At 39.5% G+C, this 26418-nt stretch overlaps 1 protein-coding gene across 1 annotated transcript in view; it reads left to right on the forward strand.

Moving 5' to 3' along the window:
- prkd1.S (protein kinase D1 S homeolog) overlaps window positions 1-22509 on the forward strand; it is a 42313-nt gene extending 19804 nt beyond the window's left edge. Inside the window, exons 3-17 of the mRNA XM_018232192.2 lie at window positions 3881-4012; window positions 5689-5849; window positions 9868-10156; window positions 10275-10449; window positions 11358-11481; window positions 13581-13658; window positions 14877-15150; window positions 16151-16203; window positions 16992-17064; window positions 17266-17372; window positions 17471-17632; window positions 18083-18181; window positions 18471-18738; window positions 19213-19298; window positions 21179-22509. Coding sequence (XP_018087681.1) covers window positions 3881-4012; window positions 5689-5849; window positions 9868-10156; window positions 10275-10449; window positions 11358-11481; window positions 13581-13658; window positions 14877-15150; window positions 16151-16203; window positions 16992-17064; window positions 17266-17372; window positions 17471-17632; window positions 18083-18181; window positions 18471-18738; window positions 19213-19298; window positions 21179-21382 — 2285 coding nt within the window. The 3' untranslated portion in view covers window positions 21383-22509. The remainder of the gene's footprint in view (window positions 1-3880; window positions 4013-5688; window positions 5850-9867; window positions 10157-10274; window positions 10450-11357; window positions 11482-13580; window positions 13659-14876; window positions 15151-16150; window positions 16204-16991; window positions 17065-17265; window positions 17373-17470; window positions 17633-18082; window positions 18182-18470; window positions 18739-19212; window positions 19299-21178) is intronic.
- The last annotated feature ends 3909 nt before the right edge of the window (window positions 22510-26418 follow it).

Consider the following 26418-nt stretch of genomic DNA (forward strand, 5'->3'; position numbering starts at 1 on the left):
GCCTTTATACATTACATTTTTGCCTAACTAACTATATTAGATACATTATTTATTTTGCACAGCCTATTTATTTACCCAGTTTTTATTTTTACACTGAACTGTTCCTTTAAATGGAAAGTGCTTATCGCTGTGCAAATAGGGCCGATTTCAGCCTTTCACAGGGGTTCGGAGGAGTATTGTTCTTCTTTCTGCTGGCACTTCATGTGACATTAACCATTACAGTACAGGTATAGGACCAGTTATCCAAAATGCTCAGAAACAGGGGTTTTCTAGGTAAGGGGTCTTTCTCTAATTTAGATATTCATACCTTAAATCTAATTTAAATATGTTTTAAAAATGAGTTAAAGCCAAAAGGATTATTTTGGCTCCACTAGAATGAATTATATCATTTGGAATTCAGTACCAACAGTTTTATTATTACAGAGAAAAAAATTAAATCATTTTTATAATTTAAATTATTTGACTAAAATTGAGTCTATGGGAGATGACATTTCTGTAATTCAGAGTTTTCTGGATAATAACAGATCACATACCTGTAGAAAAAGCAGTTGATTTTCTATAGAAGTCAATGGGAGCTGCTCTGAGAGGGTTTCAGACTTTTTTTTCCACTAGTAATTGAAAACATCAAATTTTTTGAGATTTTCAAGGTTTTTTAATTTTTTTAGTCCCTTGTTCAGAGTTTTTTTTGCTCATAATTTTTATGTTGGCATTTTTTTAATAAATTACAAGTGTTCATGTTTTAGAGAAATAGAGTTTAATCATAGTTTTAACAAATTCTAAAAACACTAAAATTCAATTGTTGAAAAATAGGCCTTGTATATTATGGGTACAGAAAATACCTCTTTTGTTAAAAGCAATGTTGTTTCTTGCCAAAACCAATAATGTAGCAAGCTCATTGCCATTATGTGCCATAGAACGTTACATTTAGTTTCTTTACTGTAGGGTAAGGGAACACAGGCAGAGATTTGGGGAGATTAGTCGCACCAGCGACAAACCTCTTCTTCGGGGCGTGACAATCTCCCCGAACTGCCTCCCCTGCCTTCCTGCTGGCTATAATGAAAAATAGTTTGTGGGATGGCACTCGCTGCGCTTTGTTTTCCGAAGTCGCCCGAAGTTTCCTCGTTGGGCAACTTCAGAAAACAAAGTGCAGTGAGTGCCATCCCGTTGGCGATTTTTCATTATGGCTGGCGGGAAGGTAGGGGAGGCAGTTCAGGGAGATTGGCGAAGAGAAGGTTTGTCCCTGGGGCAAGTAATCTCCCTGAATCTGCCCGTGTGTCCTTGCCCTAAACAGGGGGTAGTTTTATGACTTGATATTTTACAAATTTGTACTTTTTAAAAACAGTATCCATGGGCTAATGCAGTCTATCTTTAAACAGAATGGGGCAGTTTTGCTCTGGGAAAGGTGACATCGACAGTGTTTGAAATGGTTTTAATAAGAACCATATGATTGAGCTACAGAGTGGATTTTTGTTGCAACACAAGCAGCACTATTCATTGAACTCATGCTGAAAAAGGGGGCATAATGCCCCTTTAATACTCCAGTTTGTTTTATATATTTTTTGGCTCATTAAGCCTTGTTTATTATAACTGGGCAGAATTACCCCATAAATCAGTGACCCCCAACCAGTGGCTCTGGTACAACATGTTGCTCCCCAACCCCTTGGCTGTTGATCCCAGTGGCTTTAAAACAGGTGCTTATTTTTTAAACTCTTGGCTTGAAGGCAAGTTTTTGTTGCATAAAACTAGATCTGAGCCTTCTTTAGACTGCCAGTCACATAGGGGCTACCAAATAGCCAATCACAGCCCTTATTTGGCACCCCGGGACCTTTTTTCATGCTTGTGTTGCTCTCTTTTTACAATTAAATGTGGCTTTGGGTAAAAAAGGTTGGGTACCCCTGCCATATAGTATGGGCTACTGAACTGCCACCTTATTGGCCCTTGGGCCATTGTTATCCAGGAATACAATAACAGCAATGGCACTTGTGTAGCCATACAGATTAGACGGCTGCTGACAGAGGTTCCATCAGACCTTTTTGACCCATTTGACAAAGATTGTTAAACGGATCAACTGGTGTAGGAGGAGAGGTTCTGCCTTATTATTAATAATAGTATTAGTAAGTAGATATGATAACCAAATTAAATTAAACTAATTAAATTAACTAGAGGAAAGCAAGGTTTCAACAGTGCTGCTGTGACTGAATGTAAGCTCTAAATGAGAATAGGCCCGTCTTGCAAAATACGCTCTGGAAATGAGGTCAGTGACCTAACATAGTCTCCCGCCATTTAAAGGCACGCGAATTAAAGCCCACAACCATTCAATTTGTAATTGTGTTAGTGATAGAATATTTGCCTGTAACCTATAAAACGAAAGAATTTCACTGCCAGCAAAGACACATTCCCCGCTGCTTTTAATGACATTTATATGTGGCTGAACACATAACCCATTTCTAGTTGCTGTAAAAAGAACATAGCAAAATAAGGCCAGGCCAGGGTTTTGGTAATACTTACTAATACATAGAAGCACAAATGTGTGTAAATATAAAAAATTGTGGGATTTTTATATCCCATGTACAGTCCCATGTGAAATATTGAATTGTGCCCCTAAACCTGTATAATGTAGAAATATTATAGTGTATTTAGTTACTTTTCTTTGTGCCCTGGAGAAGGAAATGTTTTTTTACAGTAAAGTAAAGTTATCTTTGGCTCTGTATTAAAAGCCTGACCTTATCTCCTGCAATGACACGGCCCAGCTTCCTTCTAAATAAAACCATACTGGATACTACTTCCAACTCAATTTCAACTACGCCACACCTAAAACCTGCCAAATTGGTTGGTTAAGTCAATGGGAGACGTCCAGGGATCAATTTGGAGTTCTTTGCAGCCTTCCTGACTATATCGATTTTTAAAAATTCGAATCGAATTTCATTAGAGTTTTCGGGTTGATCCTATTCACCCAAGTTTCAAAAATTAGATTTTTGTAATAAATTTTTATTTCGTTTGAATTTCAAAATTTGACCCCTGTAAATGTGCCTCTTGTGTATGCTATTGGTTCACAGTCTTGGTGATATCTGTTTAATTGCTTTTTTCATTTTCTGTATTTTCTGAAATGAGTTTACACCCCCTCCCTTTTAAGTGGTTTGGTCTGTGGTTGAGACTGTCTGACAAATATTGCTGCTGTCTCTGTAGGTGGTCACGAACCACAGGGAAATGACAGGTGCAGTGATTTACATCTCCTTCAAGGTGCAGGTCACCTTAAAATGCAATTTTAGTATGATGTACACTACTAAGATCTGTGATCCATATGACTGCTACATTTCTGTCATTTCTTTTTTGACTTTTTTTTTCTACTTCTCCTTTAAAGGAGAAGGAAAGGTTAAAACTAAGTAAGCCTTATCAGAAAGGTCCATCTAAATATACCAGTAAACCCCCAAAGTAGTGCTGCTCTGAGTCCCCTGTCAAAAGAAACACTGCATTTCTTTCCTTCTATTGTGTACACATGGGCTTCTGTATCAGACTTCCTGCTTTCAGCTTAAACCTCATTGCCCTGGGCAAGAGCATGCTCAGTTTGCTCCTCTTCCCCACCCCCCTCCCTTCTCTACTGTAATCTGAGCCCAGAGCAGGGAGAGACTCAGGCAGGAAGTGATGTCACACCACATTAATACTGCAGCTCCTATCCTAAACAAACAGAGAGTTTCTAGAGCTTTTTACTCAGGTATGGTAAAACAGTCTACAGAATAAATATAGCATTCTAGCTTGCACTATTGCAGCTAATCTATTGGCAATAAAATGCCTCTGAAGCTTTCCTTCTCCTTTAATGTGTAGAATTTAAAAAAGATGTATTCTATATCTTTAACATTTTCTTTTTTTCTTAATTTTAAAGCCTCAGCCACTTTTGAAGATTTCCAGATCCGGCCCCATGCATTGTTTGTCCATTCTTATCGAGCGCCAGCATTCTGCGACCATTGCGGAGAGATGCTTTGGGGTTTGGTGAGACAGGGCCTCAAGTGTGAGGGTAAGTAGAGCAATAAGTCGGCATGAGATGGGAAATGAGCACTTTTAAGCTGGACAGCCCACTGAGGACTGGAATTGTTTCCCTGCCTTTGAAAGCACTTTTTTTTTGTGATATTACAGACAATGTTACGGTATTGTAATAGCAAAGATACAACATTTGTAGTACTGTTACAATAAACTCAGTGTAATAGTTGTCAAAGCTGGACACTATAGGTTACAGTCAGCGGAGTAACTATAGAGGAAGCAGAGAAAGATGAGTAATAACTAGCAATGACTATAAATTTATAGGCTTAGAGCATTTGTTTTTAGACGGGATCAGCGACCCCTGCCCATTTAAAAGCTGGAAAGAGTCAAAAGAAAAAGACAAATAATTCAAAAACTATATAAAAAATGAACAATGAAGACCAATTGAAAATTTGCTTAGAATAAGTCATTCTATAACATACTAAAAGTAAACTTAAAGTTGAACCACCTCTTTACAAAATATCTATGGTTTGTGTTAATTCTGGCATTAAAGAATATAATGAAACCAGTGTCACTTTCATTCCTGTTTCTGATGTGCAGAATAAGTATCTGATAAAACTAATTACAGCTGAGTGGTACAGGCTATAGAAGCACAACTTGCATAATTTTGAAGGTAGGGGGGTGGACAAGCTTAAAGGGATACTGTCATGGGAAAAACATTTTTTCTCAAAATGAATCAGTTAATAGTGCTGCTCCTGCAGAATTCTGCACTGAAATCCATTTCTCAAAAGAGCAAAAAGATTTTTTTATATTCAATTTTGAAATCTGACATGGGGCTAGACATTTTGTCAATTTTCCAGCTGCCCTTGGTCATGTGACTTGTGCCTGCACTTTAGGAGAGAAATGCTTTCTGGCAGGCTGCTGTTTTTCCTTCTCAATGTAACTGAAGGAATCTAAGTGGGACATGGATTTTTACTATTGAGTGTTGTTCTTAGATCTACCAGGCAGCTGTTATCTTGTGTTAGGGAGCTGTTATCTGGTTACCTTCCCATTGTTCTTTTGTTTGGCTGCTGGGGGGGAAAGGGGGGGGTGATATCACTCCAACTTGCAGTACAGCAGTAAAGAGTGATTGAAGTTTATCAGAGCACAAGTCACATGACTTGGGGCAGCTGGGAAATTGACAATATGTCTAGCCCCATGTCAGATTTCAAAATTGAATATAAAAAAATCTGTTTGCTCTTTTGAGAAATGGATTTCAGTGCAGAATTCTGCAGAAGCAGCACTATTAACGGATTCATTTTGTTAAAAAATTTTTTTCCTATGACAGTATCCCTTTAAAAAACTTGAAAAAATAGCATTTTCGGTTTAGTTCTACTTTAAATAATTTTGCTGGCAGTTTGGTATTTGAGGTGAGTATTGAGCCGTGCTGTTACCTAGCAAGTGATCTGCCTGTTGGGACATCAAGTTGAAAGTGCAGGTGTATTTCATACATGAGATTAACACTTAGATCTCGTACACTATACCTAGCCGAGCATAAACACCATATTTTGAATAATCTTCTAAAGGCTGTAAAGGGAACATGTCCCTCTTTAACTGTGGCTTTTATCTTTTGGGAATCTTTTTTTTTTTTTTTTTTGCCCAGTATTTGCACGATTACAGTTATTGCCGCAAAATCAGCCACATATATTTTTGCGATTCTCCTTTTCCTTCTAGGATGTGGTCTTAACTACCATAAGAGGTGCGCCTTCAAGATTCCCAACAACTGCAGCGGTGTGCGGAAGCGCAGATTGTCTAATGTCTCACTCACTGGAATGGCCAGCATTCGCACTATGTCCGTGGAATTTCCCGCTAGTGCTCCCGATGAGCCTTTACTGGTATGAGACTGCAATATGTGTAATATGTTTGACACTTCTCCAGAAATAAAGTACAAATGAATATATTTAGGGAGCACATTAATCAGGTTTAGGTAAACATTGTGCACTCATCTAGTATTCCCATGTCTGATCACACATTTTCCTTCTGAAACATTCTTAACACTTTGGATGCTTTGCTTGCTCATCTGCATTACATAGACTGTTGGAAGAGTTTTTGGCTGAATATGCAGATGCCATTATATCTCCCTTCCTTGTCTGTGCTATCCAGGTATTTTTTCACACAAGTTCATTTTAACACTTGGCTCTCTTCTCTCTCCCAACCTGCCTCCCTTTCCTTTCTCAGTCTCCTCTCAGTCCCAGCTATGAGGTATGTGATGTCTATTCATCTTCTTTTCCAACCCCAGCTGTTCATCCTTCCATGTGTCTGACTGCTGCCGCTGCTGCCGGGGATTCAGCCATTAGCTGGTTAGTGCATTTGTAGCAGAGGTCAGAGTAGCATGGTGCCTGTGTGTGTGTGTGTGTGTGTGTGTGTGTTCACTTTAATGCTTGTTTTAAAGACTACTCAAACAGCATATTTTATGCTTTTCATACACATGCTATGGCATACCATACGGTAGTTAAAGCCGGGCATGTGGGTAGAGTTAGTATATTGTATACAATGTTATAATGTTTGCAGTGCATGCCCTATTAATTTGTACACTAACACTCAAATTTATGACAGCCCATGTTAATCAGGAAAAGTTATTTCATATGTTTACGGTTCCTTAGGTAAAAGGTTCAGAGAGACTTTCAGTGGGTTCCAAATTGATGATTCTGTATCAAGAGTTAAGCAGGGTATTCTGCATGTGCACTGAGATTTGCTAAATTCTGGTTTTGCAGCAGAGATAACTTATTATTTTTATTATAACATTATTATGGAATTGTACATGTGAGCAGAGGGGACACAATGAGCAGAAGGTTGTGTATGAGTATGAGCTATTGGCACAAATAGGGATGATTATTTGATTAAATATGAATGCAGGGTCATAGACTATTACTTGAGATATGTTGTATAAGTAACAAGTATAATAAATCAAAAGAATGTAAAAAAATATAAGACACACGGTTATATCCTCATTTTGCATGCGTGAAGGTTCTGTCGTTTGCTCTGCAGAGACAGTGCTTCCGCTACATAGGGATAGTATAATTCCTCCAGGATTCTGTGTGTTTGTTGGTGTGTTTGTTGGTGTGTTTGTTGGTGTGTTTGTTGGTGTGTTTGTTGGTGTGTTTGTTGGTGTGTTTGTTGGTGTGTTTGTTGGTGTGTTTGTTGGTGTGTGTGTGTGTGTGTGTGTTTTGGTATGTGCATGCAGAAGCATGGAAAGCTGTGTGGAAAAGGAAGGGTTCCAGGCCATGGTTCTGTTTGATTTGGCTTGTGTCTATTTGCTGCTTGTGGCTGACACTATACTGCACTCTGTTTGTAGGTTGCACAAAACTGTCTAATCCTGAGCTGTCAGACAGATGCGCTCACTTCGGCACTCTTTACCCCCTCCTGTCCTTTTTGGATTACACTCACTTTCTTAACCCTTGTTCATGCAGTCGGGATAATAACTTAAAGGAACTGTAACACTAAAAAACTTTTTATTTAAAAATCCATTCTACCCACACTAATAATAGATCTACCCTGCATAAAGTTTATTAATAGCAATGATTTATTAAAAAAATACTGTTAGAAAACACTGAAAATAGAAAACGGCGATATGGTGACTCACTCTGCAGCTCTGCACTCCGCATCGTCTCCCACACCCGACTTCTGCCAAAATCGGAAGTTATGAGCGATGCAGCTGTGGCATGCCGGTTTCCCAGTTCCTAGAAGAATTGGTCTCTTTTAAAATCTGGCAACGGCCAGTTTCTTGTTGTGACAGCTTCGGTAATGTCTCTTTAAATAACTGATATGCTCTTACCGTAACAATGCCTGGGTGGAGCAAGGTCCGGAGCAGAGTGAGCTCCTTGTGAAGTTTGTTAGTGGCGAGAGGGTGGCAGCCAGTGAAGTTGCCATAGCGAGTCACATCATTGCCCTCGTTGTGCACAGATTTGAGTGCGATCTCCTTCCCGTTACCCAAGTGAATACTTGAGGCCAGTTACATAGGTGAGATCCTCGCAGCCTAAAGCCCCAGTCCGACCCATTATCTCCCTGGGCAGCAGCTCATCTGCCCTCCCTGAGGGGATCCCATCATCCCCCGACCCCCCTCCAGAAGAGAAGTGAGCAAGAGGAGCAGATCTCCACGACTCTCTAGGATTTCCCTGTACATCTCGGCCTCGCGATGGAATCTCAGAAAGGATATGTGCCTCCCGTTGTTGGTCGGCGGTTCCCATCAGCTGCACTTTGCATCATGTAATCTGCTTTTAGCAATCATTTCCTGGAGCCTTTCTAGCCAGCTCAGCTTGGAACAAAAATCCCTTGGAAATGGCACACAGTTCAGACTTAGTATCACGTTTTAAAGCTCCAAAACCCCACCTTTTGTCCAGCAGAGCCACCATGTGAGTGACTGTGGGGAATTCAGTTTTTTATTAGAGTTTGATTAGAGCCAATACAGACATTCTGCCACCATGGGATGTGTTTATTCATGTGTAATCTCTTGACATGAATCATTTACCGGCTCTTTCTGCTTCACTTTAGCTAAGGTTGCTATTTAAAGAAAATAGTAATAGAAACAATGGTGGAGCCTCTAGTATATATCATCTGTCTATTTACTCTTGGAAGTATCATTTACCCCATTGCTACAAGTATTACAGCTCCATGTACCAGCACATAGGATTCCCCATCTTATTTTACATTAATAGTAGCTATAATTAACATCAGTCCCTGGTGCAGTGGAGCTTACAGTCCAAGGTCCCTATCACATTCACACACACACGCACACACATTAGGGTCAATTTTAACAGGAGCCATGTCTTTGGAGGCCATAGCTACTAACCATGAGGATAATGGCTTGCAGGCTTCCATTCATCCCCTGCTGTCCCCCCCCCCCTATTCATTTTAATGGAAAATACCTGACAGCAGGACACAGAGGTGCTCTAGGTCACTGTCCTATTACAGTGAATGCAAAGTAGCGGGGGGGGGGGGGTTGAGATGAGCTTCTGTGATGGTTCAGATACAAAATCACACTAAATATATTGAGAAGCTTGAGGTAATTAGTGCCTTTAAATATGGGGCACTACGCCTCAAGCCACCATGCAAACCAGTTCGGGTGTTATAGTAAAGTAACTGCAAAATAGTAGACACTTAAAATGTAACCTTTAATAAATATCATTAAAACCACAAAACCAAAAAATATACAGGGCCATGCCCTCAGTGACACAACACCACTACAAAGCGTGTAGACCCACTACCTCAAAGTAGTATAGGCAGTGCAGGACATTAGCCTTAAAAAACAATTAAAAGCTGCATCAGGTGGTATACGGTGGAGTGACAAAACGCCAATCAGTAAGGCGATAGATACAGGTTTAAGGAAGCCTAGTAGCAACGATTTCACCCTCCCCTTAATTTGGCTCACTCTTTTTGATTTATGGTTCAGATACACCAGAGAAGAATTGAGCTCATATGCCATTTTTACATGTAAATAACTGTATTGATACAGAACAATAGGAAGGTAACCAGATAGCAGCTCCCTAACACAAGATAACAGCTGCCTGGTAGATCTAAGAACAACACTCAATAGTAAAATCCAGGTCCCACTGAGACACATTCAGTTACATTGAGTAAGAGAAACAACAGGCTGCCAGAAAGCAGTTCCATCCTAAAGTGCTGGCTCTTTCTGAAATCACATGACCAGGCAAAATGAGCTGAGATGCACCTACACACCAATATTACAACTAAATACACTTGCTGCTTCAGGAATGACATTTTATATTGTACAGTGAATTATTTGCTGTGTAATTTAGAAATAAAAACTACTCCATAAAAATCATGACAAAATCCCTTTGAGGACAGCACGACTTGCAGTTCCATTTCCTGACCATTCTGTGTTTAAATTCACAGCAAAAATCTCCATCTGAATCCTTTTTGGGTCGACACAGTAGATCCGGCTCACAGTTACATATTGGCCGTCCAATTAAACTGGATAAGTTCCTCCTGACAAAGGTGAAAGTGCCTCACACATTTGTTATGCACTCGTACACCCGGCCGACTGTTTGCCAGCACTGCAAGAAACTGCTTAAGGGCCTCTTTCGTCAGGGACTGCAGTGCAAGGACTGCAAGTTCAACTGTCACAAGCGATGCGCATCGAGGGTGCCCCATAACTGCCTGGGAGAGGACGCAATAAATGGAGGTATGTTGGGCATGCTAGTATTTTACACCTTTGCTTTGTGCTATGCAAATGGATTGTTTAATGCATGTTTTATACTAAGCTGCTTGCCCTTTATATTTCCTTTCATTTTGTTTTTAAGACTTACCTGATGAAGTGATGGAGGAGGGGAGCGATGATAATGAAAACAGACCCGACATGGACATGGATGAATCCCCCACAACGGACTCCGAGGGTTCCATATTAGGCTGCCGTACTGAAAATGGAGAAATGCAGGAAGCAGACCAGGATCAGGACGCATCAGACCGGACAATCAGGTATTGCAGCAAGTAGCTTCAGCTGGACATAAGAGAATAATCAGTGACCCCCTTACCTTGGGGGCCCTGAATCAGCTTATTTGGGTGAGATCATATAAAGTGCTGTAAAACTGAAATCCCAGCTTGAAGTTTAAATGTGGTGAGATTTAGGATGGACATTTATTTGAGTTCCTAGAGACTCTTGTAACAATATCTGAATGGCTGATACACCAATAGTTTACAATATTTATAACATTGTTGTGAACTAAATGGGTGGAGGGCCCCTGGACCTCCAAGGGTTCACTTTCAGTGATCTAAGAGACTGGGAGTAAAAAAGACAAAGTTAGACGAATCAGTCCTGAAATCATCTGATGCATGTAGGATTACAATTTAGAAAAAAACATAAGCTCAGTAGCATAGGTATGGGATCCGTTATCTGGAAACCTGTTATCCAGGAAGCTCAGAATTACAGAAAGGCCATCTCCCATAGACTCCATTTTATTAAAATGATTCACATTTTTAAAAATGATTTCTCTGTAATAATTAAACAGTAAATTGTACTTGAGCCCAACTAAGATATATATAATTAATCCTTATTGAAAGCAAAACCAGCCTATTTGGGTTTATTTAATCTTTACAAAATTTTCTAGTAGACTTAAAATACAAAGATCCAAATTATGGAAAGATTTGTTATCCAGAATACCCCTGGTCCAGCGCATTCTGGATAGCAGATCTCATACCTGTACACGTATAGCTGAAAGTAACATAGTAAAAGACCAGAACTTCTGCATAAGGACAGCCAGACAAATTGATTGACTGATGATGAATTTAAATAAAATATTTACTGTAACAGGCCTGTGGCATCTGTAATGTTAGCAATGCATGCTTAGCTTCATTTCTTATTTTACAGTTTATTGACTTTCTTTCAGCCCTTCAGCCAGTAACAACATTCCACTGATGAGAGTAGTCCAGTCTGTGAAACACACAAAGAGGAAAAGCAGCAGCGTCATGAAAGAAGGCTGGATGGTACATTATACCAGTAAAGATCCAATGGTAAACAAAGGGAGAGGGCGCCTTTCTTCTATCACTCATTCCATTCTTCACACAAGGGCTGAGCTTTTTATGTTGACCAGGGGTGCCAAATCAAATAGAAGAATTCTCCTCCTGTCTCTTTATATGGACAGACATCACCTTGGCACCAGCAGCTGCTTGGGTGGTTTACACTTTGCTTTATTTAATATACATATCATTTATGCCTCTGCTTACATTCACACGATATGTGTTCAGTAAAAATGTTGGCAAAGGATAGTCTACCCAGGGATACCTATGTACCTGCATATGTTTGTTTATCCAGGCCTACAAATCCTCCATGAACCCTAGTGCAATAGTAGTCTCTTGTGACAATGGCTCCTGTACTCTTATTTTTTCAGCAAGACAAAACATAATTCTTATTTGATGACTTTTAACTGCCTTTAACAAACTAGATACTCTTCCTCTCCATGCAGTGGGCCAGTTATTTAATATATGGGCCATATTAAAAGGATGTCAAGTTTAATGTACTATGCTGCCTATACAAGTAGCGCTACATAAGTAAAAGGTATATAGAAATTCATATGGAGAGGTTTGAGTAGGCTGTCTATAAATATGGGTGCTCACAAGTACCTAGAATAAATTAGCATCTATGCCATCCACATGCCTCATTTTCAGCCTTATTTATTAATGTTATCTTTTAAGTATGTTAAAGAAGGTCCTGCTCTTAGCAGTTTTCAGTTGGTCAATTGCATTTTTTGTCATGTGTTACTTTTTTTTATTACTTATCTCTCTGTTCAGGCCCTCTCATCTTCATCTTTCATTCAAACCACTGCCTGGTTGCTAGGGTAAATTTGAACCTAGTAATCGGATAGCTGCTGAAATTGCAAATTGGACAATTGTTGGAAAAGAATATTACAGATGACATCATCATATTAAAGATTCAGTTGAAGCTGAACTATCCCTCTGGTGCCCTCAAAAAACACACCTTAACCACCCAGTAAAGTGTGACTGAAGTTTTTTTTAGAGCACAAGTCACATGACTGGGGGCTCCTGGGAAACTGACAATAAGTCTAGCCCCATGTCCGATTTCAAAATTAAATATAATTTTTTGGAAAAATGGAATTCAGTGCAGAAGTCTGCTGGAGCAGCACTATTAATTGGTGTGTTTTTCCCATGACCGTATCCCTTTAAGTCTACTTGAAAAACCCTTAACATGAAATAAAGCCAAGAGGCTGGTTTTCCTTCCAAAAGGGATTAATTATATCTTAGTTGAGATCAAGTACAAGCTACTGTTTTATTATTACACAGAAAAAGGAAATCATTTATAAAAAAATTGGATCATTTGAATAAAATGGAGTCTATGAGAGACGGCCTTTCTCTAGTTCAGAGTTTTCTGGATAATGTATCCCATACCTGTACATATAAACAGCTTAATTCCACAGCAAATGCATGTAGCAAAAAAAGTGCATCTATGGGACAGTTAGCCATATAGCTCTATGAATTAGGTTTTTTGTGTGTTGTCTTAGAACAGAAAGAAGCCCCTTGGGTTTAAACTGCATAGCTTTGTGTGAACATATTGACTGGAGCTGCCTGTAGATGTCTTTTCTTAAGAGCCTGTATGCTCCAAAAGCTTGCAATTGTTACTTATTTAAGTGGCCAATAAAAGGTATCACCAAACTTTACATTTTCTGCATTTCTTAAACTAGTCATACTGAGGCCGATGAAAAGCTGCAAACTTTTCCCCTCTAGTGTCAGCAGCTTATTGACCTGTGTATAGGGGCTGCCCGACCAACTGCCTAACTAATATCTGGCAGTTTATAAAATCCTCTCTGGTGCCTAGCGCAAGTTTATGCAGTCATTTCTCAAGGTATTACCCGGACATTTTTAAATCAGGTGAAGATCTGAGTGTGTACGGCAAGCTGCTTTACTTGTCACTTTCTATTTAGTTCTTTATAGACAACATGACCTGAAAGCATGCTCAATGCTCCATATATGCTGCTCATTGAAAGTCTTGCGCACATGCATCAAACTGTGTAAGTCCTGCTTTTGGCGGGATTGTTTTCTATGTTATAACGTTGTGTAACTGCTGATTGTCACCTCTTGCTTTCTTACTTTAACAGAGAAAAAGGCATTACTGGAGACTGGACAGCAAGTGCATCACTTTGTTTCAAAATGATACTGGAAGCAAATACTACAAGGTAATTATTGCAACAATTGCAGCAAATGTTTTGTTATGGAATTAATTAGAGTTTATTAAAGCAATCAACAGGCTGTATTTGGAAAAGCTAGATCAAAATAGAGACTAATAAGAATTAATATGACTTGGTTGGGTCATACACGTCTGGCCTTACTGAATTCTTGTGCAGAAAGAAATAACGGCGCTTCTTGCATGCACATGGGTTTTCCTGTGGCTGACACTTTTGCTAGTTAGAATATAATTGTACAAATTCCTAAAATAAAATTGAAGTCCGGAAACCCCAAAGGAAAGGACCGGTATTTATGTGTAATGTAGATAAAGAACAAGCTCTAATGCAAGCGATGTATTTTGGTCCTATAAGTGATAAATAGCTAATATGACCGGAAATAGCAACATGCACATATTGTGAAAGCATTTACACGTTTTGCTTTTTTTATATTAGACGTATTAGGGCTTCAGCTTTCAGTCATTTATTCTTTCTCAGCTAATCTTTATCTTTTTTACTGTCATTAATAATAGAACAAAAACCCACTTATTTACCACTTTGGTCTCCAACAATGGTCTATATTTATATTGTGCCTTTTTTTTTGCATGTAACTCAAAGCACTTTATAGCAATCCATTATTGGTGCATTAATCATGCTGGGGCATCAGGAGATTAAGAAATGTATCCAGAGTTATGAGAAGTTGCCGCAGTGAATCCAACCAGGGTTTCTGCTGTGAGATTTCACATGAAGGGATGATTGTGCAGCAGGGTTTGGGGGTCAGTGTTTTCAGTGAATCAGATGAAGGGTAATTTACCCCATTTTCGCTTTTGTTTTCTAACTTGTAGGTTGAAATCTAATTGCCGATTGGTTGCTATGGGCAACATCATCAGTGATCGTTTTCTCCACTGTTTTACACAGCATGATAAATAGGACCTTTTTATATGTATACAATCCCTACAATAAAGCAAGACAGGAGTGTTTGTTGTTATATAATAAATAGAAACCATTTAAACAGGACAATGTTTATTGCACATTTTTTGTAAATTGAAATCATTTTCTACTTTACATACTTCACGTTGTTTTCCAAGCATGTGAATGTTTTCCATCATGACTAAAATATCCATTTTTATGTCTGTATTTAAGCTTATATGCATCTGGACGTCATCTTGGCAAATATATGTTTTACGCTTTTCTTTGGGCACAAATTAAATCTCCCTTTTGCTTTGTTTTAAGGAAATGCCTCTGTCGGAAATATTATCTCTGGAACCTGCCAAAGATTTATCCCTTCTTTGTCCTGGAGCCAACCCCCACTGCTTTGAAATGACAACTGCCAACGTAGTGTACTATGTGGGTGAGAACTTGCCTCAGCCTGTGGCTCCTGAAATGGGCAATATCATGCCGACTAGTGGGGCAGGGTTGGACATAGCAAGAATGTGGGAGATCGCAATACAGCATGCATTGATGCCAGTCAATCCAAAAGGAACCAATGATGGCAGCAGCCAGCACCGTAAGTTCTCATATTGTCACATTTACGTGTATTGGCCCTTGTTTTAAGAGAAATCTATTGATATTCATGGTGTTATTCTGTTGTCAACAATTGTGCCCCATTGTCTTTTAATGGACCAATGTAAAAGACAAGTCAATTGTTAAAATACATCCCTTTCTTCAACACAAGGTCAGTGAATAGTGAATACGGTTTTATTTGTTTTTTGTTATTTCTTGAGCAAAATGTGACAAACAGAAACTGAAACGACTTTGACTTTAGCCTCCTGATTCTTGTAATCAATTGTGGAAGGAGCAGAAGGTAGTTAATCAGATTGCGAATATTCAGATAAAACCCCTCTGTGAGGAGAATAGCATACACTGATTTTAGCCCTACCATGGACATTAGCCTCCTCTCTTTTACCCATTGAATCGTCTTGGCGCAAACAGACTTTGACGGATTTCAGCTCAAAATGCAGAGGCTCTCGGTTCTTTGCCGAAACCCGCCGAGTCTGTTTGTGCTGAGCCAATTCAATGGGGAAATGAGAGGAGGCTACTGTCCACGGCAAGGCTCAAAAGAGCCAGTGTATTTCAGCTAGATCATTTTGGCCCTGTTTGGAAATCCTTGAGGTGTAAGGCTAGGGCCACAGTTTGGGGGCAGGTGGCAAAATGCTGTGAATTTATTTTCTATTGCCTATAATAATAATTATCTGAACCTTGTCTGTGCACCTGACTCAAATGCACTGGCAGGATCTGAGGGGAAATGAGTAGTAAAAGGCCAGGGATCCGCCCATGTGCAGTCACCATAAGAAAGGGCAGTGGGAGAGAGAAACTTAAAACAAGGATTTGTTGTTGCTTCATAAATAAGCCTCCTTGATTGCATTTTGATCCTTAAAAAGAAAGGCGCATCTAGTTGTATCCTGTCTCTATCCTTTTTTGGACTAATACACGCTACTTAATAAAACAAGGATCAACGTGGTTACTCTCCCCAGGAGTCTGACTTAATGCTTATTTTATCATTCCAGGAGACATCTCAATCAGCATCTCGGTCTCCAACTGCCAAGTGCAGGAGAATGTGGTAAGGATGGTCTTTTTGTCTTTCCGTGTGATAAGCAACACTAGTACGATGTAACGATCCCTCATTTAGGGTTGTGGCACAGGGGGAGTTTCGTCGCCAAACGATAAATCTTCGCTACTGCGGACGACTAATCTCCTCAAATGCCTTTCCTCAGCAACACTGGTGGGATGGCATACGTATTGCTTTGTTTTCAGAAGTCGCCCAAAGTTTCCTAGTTAGGCAAGTGATACATATGCCATCCCACCGGCGATTCACATTCTTGCCGGAGAAAAGGCATTTGAGGAGATTAGTCACCCGCTGTATGAATTTAAAACAGTTATAGAGTCAGCGACACCCCCCCAAAGCTGCTTTAGAAGGTGAAAAATTAAACTTTCACTCCAGCATTGGAAAAAACGTCACAAATAGAAAATAGAATGTAATTGCAAAAAATATTTATTTCTGGTGAACCAACTTCACTGAAAAAAGTGTTTGAAATTTACTAACCCCTTTAAGAAGAGCTTCTAAAATTTTAATTTTCACATTTTGTTCATAGTCAAAACTCTCAAATTCGAATAGTGAATAATCCAAACTCGATTCAATTTTAAATTTCAAGATTTATCAAACCGTGGCCCTTTGAAAATTTGAAGTCGACATACTAGAAGAGGGTCTTTAGCAGAAAGGCTAAATAACAAGGAGCACACAGTACCTGCAGCCTGATGAAAAATAGACCCTTGAAGATAGTATTTTGTTTGATCTTAAAATAACATCAGATTGTAGCTAATATGTTTTGTACATTTACTTTCTTACAGGATATTAGCTCCGTGTACCAGATCTTTCCAGACGAGGTTCTTGGATCTGGCCAGTTTGGCATTGTGTATGGAGGTATGTCCGAGGCAGAAGTGAGGCCTAGTAATGCTGTATTTCCAAATCACGAATACAAAACGATTAGAATTGTTTCCTCTATATTTATAGAAATATATATTTAAATAGCCAGGAGGATGAGTTTAGCCTCGTTAATAAAAAAGAACATAATAAATATGCGTACTTTGTTCATTTTTGTGAATGGAATCCTTTTTTGTAAAGGTAAGCACCGGAAGACCGGAAGAGATGTGGCTATAAAAATTATCGACAAATTGCGATTTCCAACTAAGCAAGAAAATCAACTGCGAAACGAAGTTGCTATTTTGCAGGTATCCATCTGTGTTCCCTCAGTTATTGGCTGTTTATTTGAATCAGCTGGAAAGTTACGTATTCCTTCTGACATTATCCACTGCTCTTCTTTCTCTAGAACCTGCATAATCAAGGTGTGGTCAATCTGGAGTGTATGTTTGAAACACCAGAGAGGGTTTTTGTTGTCATGGAAAAGTTGCATGGGGATATGCTGGAGATGATCTTATCAAGTGAAAAAGGACGGTTACCAGATCGTGTTACCAAATTCCTAGTCACACAGGTAAACATATGCATAACAGGGAGAGGACTAGATCTAGGTAGGTTAACATTTGCCTAATATATTTGAAGGCCATTGGACCTGGCTTTGATGGGATTCTCTTTACTCAGGGAAATCACATTAACATAGAATTAATTATCTTACAATTTACATGATCTCAACTGGAAATTTCCTATTTGCTCTCCCAGATAATTCTTCAAGCCCAGCTTGAAGGTCATTTGGGGGGGGGGGATTTATATTCTTCGACCTTTGGCTGAATGACTAAGGCACCAGTATTTTCCATATATTCTGTAACCTTGATAAGAGCTGAGGGGAAACCGTACCTCTTTAAACTGAAAAAGTCCAAAAATGACTGCCATACCAGTGGAGTGTGTAATTTTGTTCCTATATCCCCCGACATATTATGCATCACACTGTCCTTTCCCTAACTAATTAGCCATTGCCATTCTTCAGATCTTAGTGGCCCTGCGACATCTTCATTTTAAGAACATTGTCCACTGTGACTTGAAGCCAGAGAATGTGCTGCTCTCCTCAGCTGACCCTTTCCCGCAGGTGAGTTATAACTCAGTAGAACTTATTTATAGTATGAACCACTTGATATTAATTGGATTAATTGCTGCCAGTAACAATACATAAGGCATATTGGTGTGTGAAGGTTTATATGCAAGGTCGAGACAGTATATTTGTTTGGGAAAGCATGTGTGTTGGACTTCTTTGCTAGAACTCATCGGTGAACCATAACATATCCTGGGCACATCTGAATAGTAAATTCAGCCTGTCTACTTTCTTTTTCTTACATTAAAGTTATTTTCTGTAACATATTTTTCTTCATGTCCTTCAGGTGAAGCTTTGTGATTTTGGCTTTGCTCGCATTATTGGAGAGAAGTCCTTTAGGCGTTCTGTTGTAGGCACGCCGGCCTATCTAGCTCCTGAGGTGCTGAGAAACCGTGGCTACAACCGATCACTGGATATGTGGTCTGTGGGGGTCATTATTTATGTCAGCCTGAGTGGAACTTTCCCATTTAATGAGGATGAAGACATCAATGACCAGATCCAGAATGCTGCCTTTATGTACCCTCCAACCCCATGGAAAGAGATCTCTCCTGATGGTGAGGTTATTTAAATGCACAAAGGTTTAGTAGAGATGGAAATCCACTACAATGAGAATCCATTGGACTGAAGGTATTCTGTAGTCTTAATAAATCCAGGGTAATAGGAAAAAGACCCTCCGTCCACTTGCTACCATAGCACTATAGTGTGTGAGAGCTATGAGTATAGCCCACAGAGCTTAAAGGTTCCTCAGGAAAGAAATAATGATTGTACCTCTCCTGTTTGTGGGGAAATGCTGCATTTATGTTGTCAGGGCAACTTGCGTATATGAGAGCACCCAGGTTAACTGACGGATATTATTTCTGAATATGTCAGTGCTGTATTGGAGCTTTTTTATTCATGTCTATGGCGGCTAACTACTGTACTGTGAGGTCTCAGAAGAATATCTCCAACATATAGTGTGTTTATGATTATCATTTCTTGTTTAATGAGAATCTCACAAATACCTATTAAACAAATTCCTTTTATTTTAGCCATTGATCTGATCAACAACCTGCTGCAGGTTAAAATGAGAAAGCGTTATAGTGTTGACAAGACTCTCAACCACCCTTGGTTACAGGTAAGCACCACGTCAATATACAGAATGGAGGACACTTTAGAGTAAGGCCAGACGAGGAGATTCGGGGAGAATTTGTCGCCTGACGACTTATCGCCACTTCTTTTGCGCGACTATCTCCACGAATTGCCTCAGCGTCTTTTCCCCATAGGCTACATCGCAAAATCGCCTGCGCTAATGCACACGTGGCGATGCGTTTTCAATAGTCGCCCAAAGTTGCCTCAGGCGATAAGTCGCCAGGTGACAAAATCTCCCCGAATCTCCTCGTCTGGCCTTACCCTTAATGTCTAATGTGTGGTTTAGCTATGGGGCTCTCAGCCAGAACACAATCCATCTGTACCATAGCTATCTTTTCTTGTTTAATGGACATCAGTAAATGTAAACCACCTTTTAGCTGCTGGGTCTGACTTGAACAGTCAGATCCCCTCCTGACAACAGACAAGACTCCAGTTTCCACAATGCCTTAGATCTTAATTTAAAGACCTGTAAAAAAGAGAATTACAGGCATTGCAATGTCTCAGTGATACATCTAGCAAGAAACAGCATTGTAGTTAATAGCAAAGGGCAGACTTATTTTCTTCAACAGCAATTACATATAAAAATACAGTTTAGAGTTAATGTATACTGGAAAATTGCTTAAAAAAAAATGTATATTCTTTGTCACCTTTTTGCCAAAGTAGAGGTCAGTATGCTACATTGTTTGTTAAAAAATATGGGGATTTGATTCAGAAATTGCTCTTTGCACATACTGCTCTGATCATAAATGAGTTCTGTAATTTATATCATCCCAGAGACAGATGTGTCTCAATATTCCATTATTTTTTTATGCGATATTAGTTTTCTGTGTATGCTGTATTGTTCATTTTATGAATACCTCCGACATACTCCACTTTACAGAGATAGAATCAGTCGTTGCCCCAGTGCAGCTTACAATTTAAGACCCTATCAAATTCACACACACAATACAAACAGAAGGGAGTCATCAGCAGTCTGTATATTTTGTGTGAGGAGAAAACCAACGCAGTCATGCAGAGAACATACACACGCCTAGCAGACCTGTGTCACAACCAGACCTTAGATCTCATGGAAGCAATGCTAGCACCGTGCTGTATTATAGATATACATATCTAATTCAAAAAACAACTGGACTTGCTGAGTAATCATTGAAGACGTTTCACTACTCATCCGAGCAGCTTCTTCAGTACAACTGACTGGTGTGGGAAGTTCTCGGCATATAAACTCTTAGATATACCATGACTTGGATGAATGAAAATCTTCATAGTCATATACATATACAGGCTTTTCTTCTCCCACACTTGATATTATTTTGTTTTGATTGTCACATCATTGAAGTGAATAAGATTAGCAAACAGATTTACTGTCCCACCATGAATAAAGTACATTTGTAATTTTTTTTCAAGCTGCAACTGTCCAAAAAAAGATGTGTGGGAAATTGGTGTAAGACCAACAAGGTCTTCCAGACAGACACGTGATCATGATTGCAAAGTAACGAATGTAGCTTCATTCCTATGTGCCAGAGAAGAAATTAAATATGCTGTGAGTTTGGATTTTGAACTGCAGGCACTGCTTCATTTAAGGAGCTCTTTAAGAGTGGTGGAAATGCCACCACCCTAAAATTGAATGAACAGGAGTGCAAGTTGCCTATAAATTTTCTCTTCTCCATGGCACATAAGGCTACATGTTTTTTTTATTGAGTAATGAGAATGTTAGGTTACTATTGGGTTTAGAGGAAAAAAACGTTCTCTTTCTGGCCAAGCAATCTTCAGTGCTGAGAATGCATGATCCACAGTCCATTGCCATACATTTGATTTGCAGCAAGGGTTTCTTTTGCATCTCATTGCTTTGTCCAATTTACTTTGTAGGATTACCAGACCTGGCTGGACCTTCGTGAACTGGAGTGCAAGATCGGGGAACGTTATATCACCCACGAGAGCGATGATCCCCGCTGGCAACAGTATTCTGAGCAGCACTGCCTTCAGTACCCCCTTCACCTTTTACCCCTACCTTCCTATGAACCAGAAGATGCAGAGATGAGGGCTTTGGAAGAGAGAGTCAGTATTCTCTAGTATTCTACCACGCCACAGCACCATCTCAAGCCATTTATTTGAAATAATGTTGGGGGCAAAAACGATGAGAAGCAAGATTCAGTTGCTGATCAGTATTCATCAGTCTCCAAACTAACCCAAGTATTGCAAGTCTCTCTGATGTATCTGGCATTGGGTTGCTTTGGAAAGATGTGTACCCCACCCAACCTCAAGTCACCCCTTTGATGCTTAGTGATCTGACGGAGCAGTATGGAAGGGGCCTCCCTTTCCATACTGAGGACACTTGGATACTTGCTGGCTTATCATTGCTGATAACCTACAGTGTAAGCTTTGTACCGTTCTTAAGGCCTGCAATGCAGTGTGAGTCAGCCAGCATAAAGCTCAGCACGGCTGTAGATGTAAGTGTAATGCAGCGTAGGTGGTGGTGCGGAATGTCTGTGTGTATGATAGACCATTCAGTGAGTGCACTGAGTTCCCCAACACACTTCTTTCCTTGACCTAATAACTAAGAGATCCAAGTTTTTCTCATTGTAAAAGGGAGCCACGTGGCAGATGATGGAGCACCAAACTGATAATTCTTTTCACTCTACAAATCACATCTGTCACAAATGTTTTTGTCTTTTGTTTTTGACTCTGGAGGACACCGTGTGTTTGGGTTTTTATTTAATTCCTCACTTGTAGGAAAGCCTGCAGGTCCTCGTCTGCTACGCAAGACACTCTTTGGGGGTCGGCAGGCAACAGGATTGCCCCGAGAATATCGCTGCCTCAGGGTAGGACGGAGCAGAGCAGTACAATTATGGAAATCAGTGCTCTGTGTAAATAGGTGCAAGGAATGATCTATATTGTATACGTGATCTTGTACTGCATACGTGGATAGCAGTAATGACAGATTGACAAAGGACCAAGCATTCTCTCTTATGGGGCATTACTGAGGTTTTCCTGCCCTCTTCTCACTTACTTCCTGGTTGGTTTTGTTCTCATTTTTGTTTTCTTGTATGAAAAGTTACTAAATATTTTTTGCTAAAGGTCAAATACAATGTATTTAGCAATATAACTCCGTATGTTCCATATTATCCTCCTCTGGCAGATTTTAGATTATATTCTTACGTTTCTATCCTGAATAAAACTAAAATACGGTGTTATTATAAGCTGTTTGGGAGACCCTTTACAGAGGAAATGATGTCCAGGAAAGGCTGAAGCGTTTAATGGATACCTGCGAAGGGAAATGTGCTTTATAAAGCTATCAATGGTATTGTTTTTCCTTTAAAATCTTGTGCACAAAAAAGGAATCCTAACGAAGAACAAGGAATGGCTTGTGAAGCAGATTCAAAAAAGTGTATCTTGGTGACACAAACAATAATCACTTCTTTTGGGTATCTGGTCGGCTTTTACACATGGGCATTTTTTTAATGCGTTTGATGTGTGTTAAATGTACATTTGAGATGCAGGTTAGAAGCACTAAAACGCATTCACTATTTGATTCTATTGCATTCCGCCTGGCTGTACTCATGAGCGTTTTGAGTTGCGTTGTATTCCATTTGTGTTCCATCATGTCTGATTAAATGCAGCTGCTGCACATTCTTGCACTTGACCTGCGTTCAGAGACCAATAGAACAGAGAATTGCGTTTGGAACTGACAAAAAATGCATTTAGCTGCGTTTAATAAAAACGTATAAATAAATGCATTTCTTCACGTTCAGCATGTGTTTGATAAACAACAAAATGAAAATGCCCATGTGTAAGTGAATGTCATGAAGTATCATTATTATAATACACATCATTATTGGGGAAGGCAGGTCAGTCCACTGTCACATATAGAACTGAACTGCTGTGTTTGATGGTCATGATAATCTCACTAGTGATGTATAACCCGTGGGATCTGGTGGCACCAAATCTTTTTGGCCTCATTATGATTCACTCCAATTTGTAACATTCACTCTCTTAGGCTTATATGGGATGGTGTTCTTGCAATTAACAAGAAGCTGATTGGGTTGCTGAACCATTTCCAAGGTAACAACCACTGAATATCCTAACACATTATTATTAATCATGAGATTTACTTGCTATCTCTTGGCAGAACAAAGTGAGTATGACACACACAGGGAATGTAGAGCAATGAAGGCAGAGTAGGGCCGGAGACAGGGAAACGTACCAGGACCTGACAGTTGTTGGGGCTTCCAGCGTGAATGTGAGATGTGAGCAAAGCAGGGGCCAATACTGATGCCTTTTGATGCTCCCACAACATATGTAGTCACAGCATTCGGCTTTGTATGTAGGGACCACACATGGGACTAGTGAACATTACAATGCCCTTATATTTAAATGCAAAGAACTTACTCACTTTTATGTTGTTGTTGTTACTATTTCTTTCATTTTCTTTATCTTTGTATTACGTCATGATTTTCATATCCTCATATACCGTCATGTGGAAACTGCTTTGATACAGAGAATACAGTACATTTCCAGCTTATTCCATAAATAGACTGTGGCCAGAGGGAAGAAATTAATCAATTTTTTTATTAGTATTTTGTAGCTGAAGCAAAAGTGAATAATTCTTACCTGTTTGCTGAGCTGAACTTCTAGGTATTTATTTCTCTCATATTCTGTACATTTTCCCTGCATCAATGGAAGAAGAGCAAAGGTAATTGTTAGAATGAGTGTAGAAGCATAGAAAGCCTCAGACATGGGCCTTGCAGAGATGCGGAGGAATCACATACGTGGGGAACAAAAGGAAACCCTAGATTGTGGCTCCTTAGCAACTCCATAGAGACAAGCTCGGATGTTAAACAGTGTGAGGCTGAAAGAGAAGGGAGATGCCTATAATGCACCAACATGAAATCACTATATTGTGAGCTGTGAGAGCTGAAAGGCATAAAGGGTCATTTAATTGTACTTCTAAATGATATGTCATGTGATGGGCCAGATAGGGGATACTCATGTGCCACCCCAGCCCTCACCCTCAGGCACTTTTGTATTTACAGGAGAAAACGGGGTAGTTTCACTCCATGACACCAGGTTTAATAGAAATAAATGGATATTGAAATATTAGGGCTCATACATGTGGCCACTGATCTCCACTAATCTCCTACTCAATATTCTGATCACAAGCACATTCAGATTTGGCTTCTATGGGATATTTCGACTTTGAAGGCAGATCTGAACCCAAGAAATGAATTGATGTAAAACACAATGAGTGACCCTAGGGACACGCTGAGCCCTTCACTTTCTTTGGTGAGTTCCCCTTCCTGTTCAACATGAGTCTCAATTCCAATCCAAAAAGCAACAGCAACGTGAAACACAAGGGCCATTTATACTTTCCATAATGGACGACATGAAATCCCTACCAATGAGCCTGGGGATATTTAGTGCAAATCTGAACGTTCCATTTGATCTGCTCTAGGACTAATCACTCACATTACTCAGTACATTTATGGTACAATATTAGAAACAAATAAACTTCAAGTATTAATAGAGTAAAACATTTCCTGCAATGTTCAATGTTACTGGTATGGAAACCCATTATCAGAACGCTCACATATAAATTAACATCATTTCCCATCCCAGTCCCATTTAAACAACCAACTCGTCATTCTTTTAATTTTACAGGCGCTTTCTCTGTGATGATAAAACAGTTGCCTGTACTTAATGGTACCTAAGCGGAATGAGTCCGTACTGGTGGCAAAATAATTCTATTGGGTTTATTTCATATTTAAATGATGTTTGCCAGACTTAAGGGAACAGTTGAGTATAAAAATAAAAACGGTGCAAAATAAAAAATGTATCTAATATAGTTAGTTAGGCAAAAATGTAATGTATAAAGGCTGGAGTAAGTGGATGTGTAACATAATAGCCAGAACACTACTTCCTGCTTTGCAGCTCTCTTGCTTTCCACTGATTGGCTACCAGGCAGTAACCAATCATTGACTTGAGGGCGGGGCACATGGGTCATAACTGTTGCTTTTGAATCTGAGCTGAATGCTGAGGATCAATTACAAACTCACTGAACAGTTATGTACCATGTGGCCCCCCTTATAGTCACTGACTAACTCAGAGTTAGAGAGCTGAAAAGCAGGAAGTAGTGTTCTGGCTATTATGTTACACATCCACTCACTCCAGCCTTTATACATTACATTTTTGCCTAACTAACTATATTAGAAACATTTTTTATTTTGCACAGCCTATCTATTTACACAGTTTTTATTTTTATACTGAACAATTCCTTTAACCCTATAATGTATAGGGGCTTCCCTAGCCCCAGGCATGGGCCATTCTGTATTTTTATAGAAAATATCACCTTGCACCTACCGGCAGACTTCTAAATGGCAGGCCTAGTAGGGAACAAATCAACAGGTATTTTCATGTGCTTGGTCTGTAGTAAAAGTTCATGGGTTCCCCCAAACATCACTGCAAATATTATTTGTGCTCAACAGAGGGTCTTGCACATCCAGTTCATGGTCGCCATTTTCTTGGCATGTATAGTAGGTTTCTGGTATAGGGGTTACTTTCTGGGTGCAAAGGACGAGGGAAGATACAAAGTTCAACTTGTAGAATTTGCAGATAGAGAAAGAAAGAAGTCGAGGTGAATCCTTTAACAGTGCACATGATTGACCTGAATTCCTGTGAATTGACTAGAAGTAGAAATGGTGGATCAATGAAGTGCAGTGAAACGTCATTGATGTCCCGGAATTTCGGCAGGAATTCTAGTTTATATGTTTTTAACAAAGACAAAAGTGTTTAATGAACTTTCCAATGACAGTACATACAAAGGTTTGAAAAGATTCCAAACAGGAGAGTATTGTAACTTTAGCAGCTGCTTAAAGGTCACTAACGTCTGGGAAAAGACAAAACTGTAAAATAAGTTGCAGTGAAGAACAAGTGCTGCGAAGCCGTTACCTTAATCTTGATTCTGCTCTACTACACGACCCTCCCTGTGTCACAAAGTGACTTTCATTGTTCAGTGAAGTCTGAACTTTATTTATAATGGAAATCAGTCACACAGCCTGTCAATCACTCCCACAATCCTCAGCTGACTGACTGCTTTCCCGTCTTTGAGATTC

The sequence above is a fragment of the Xenopus laevis genome, chromosome 8S (genome assembly GCF_017654675.1).
Source record: "Xenopus laevis strain J_2021 chromosome 8S, Xenopus_laevis_v10.1, whole genome shotgun sequence".
Lineage (NCBI taxonomy): Eukaryota > Metazoa > Chordata > Amphibia > Anura > Pipidae > Xenopus > Xenopus laevis.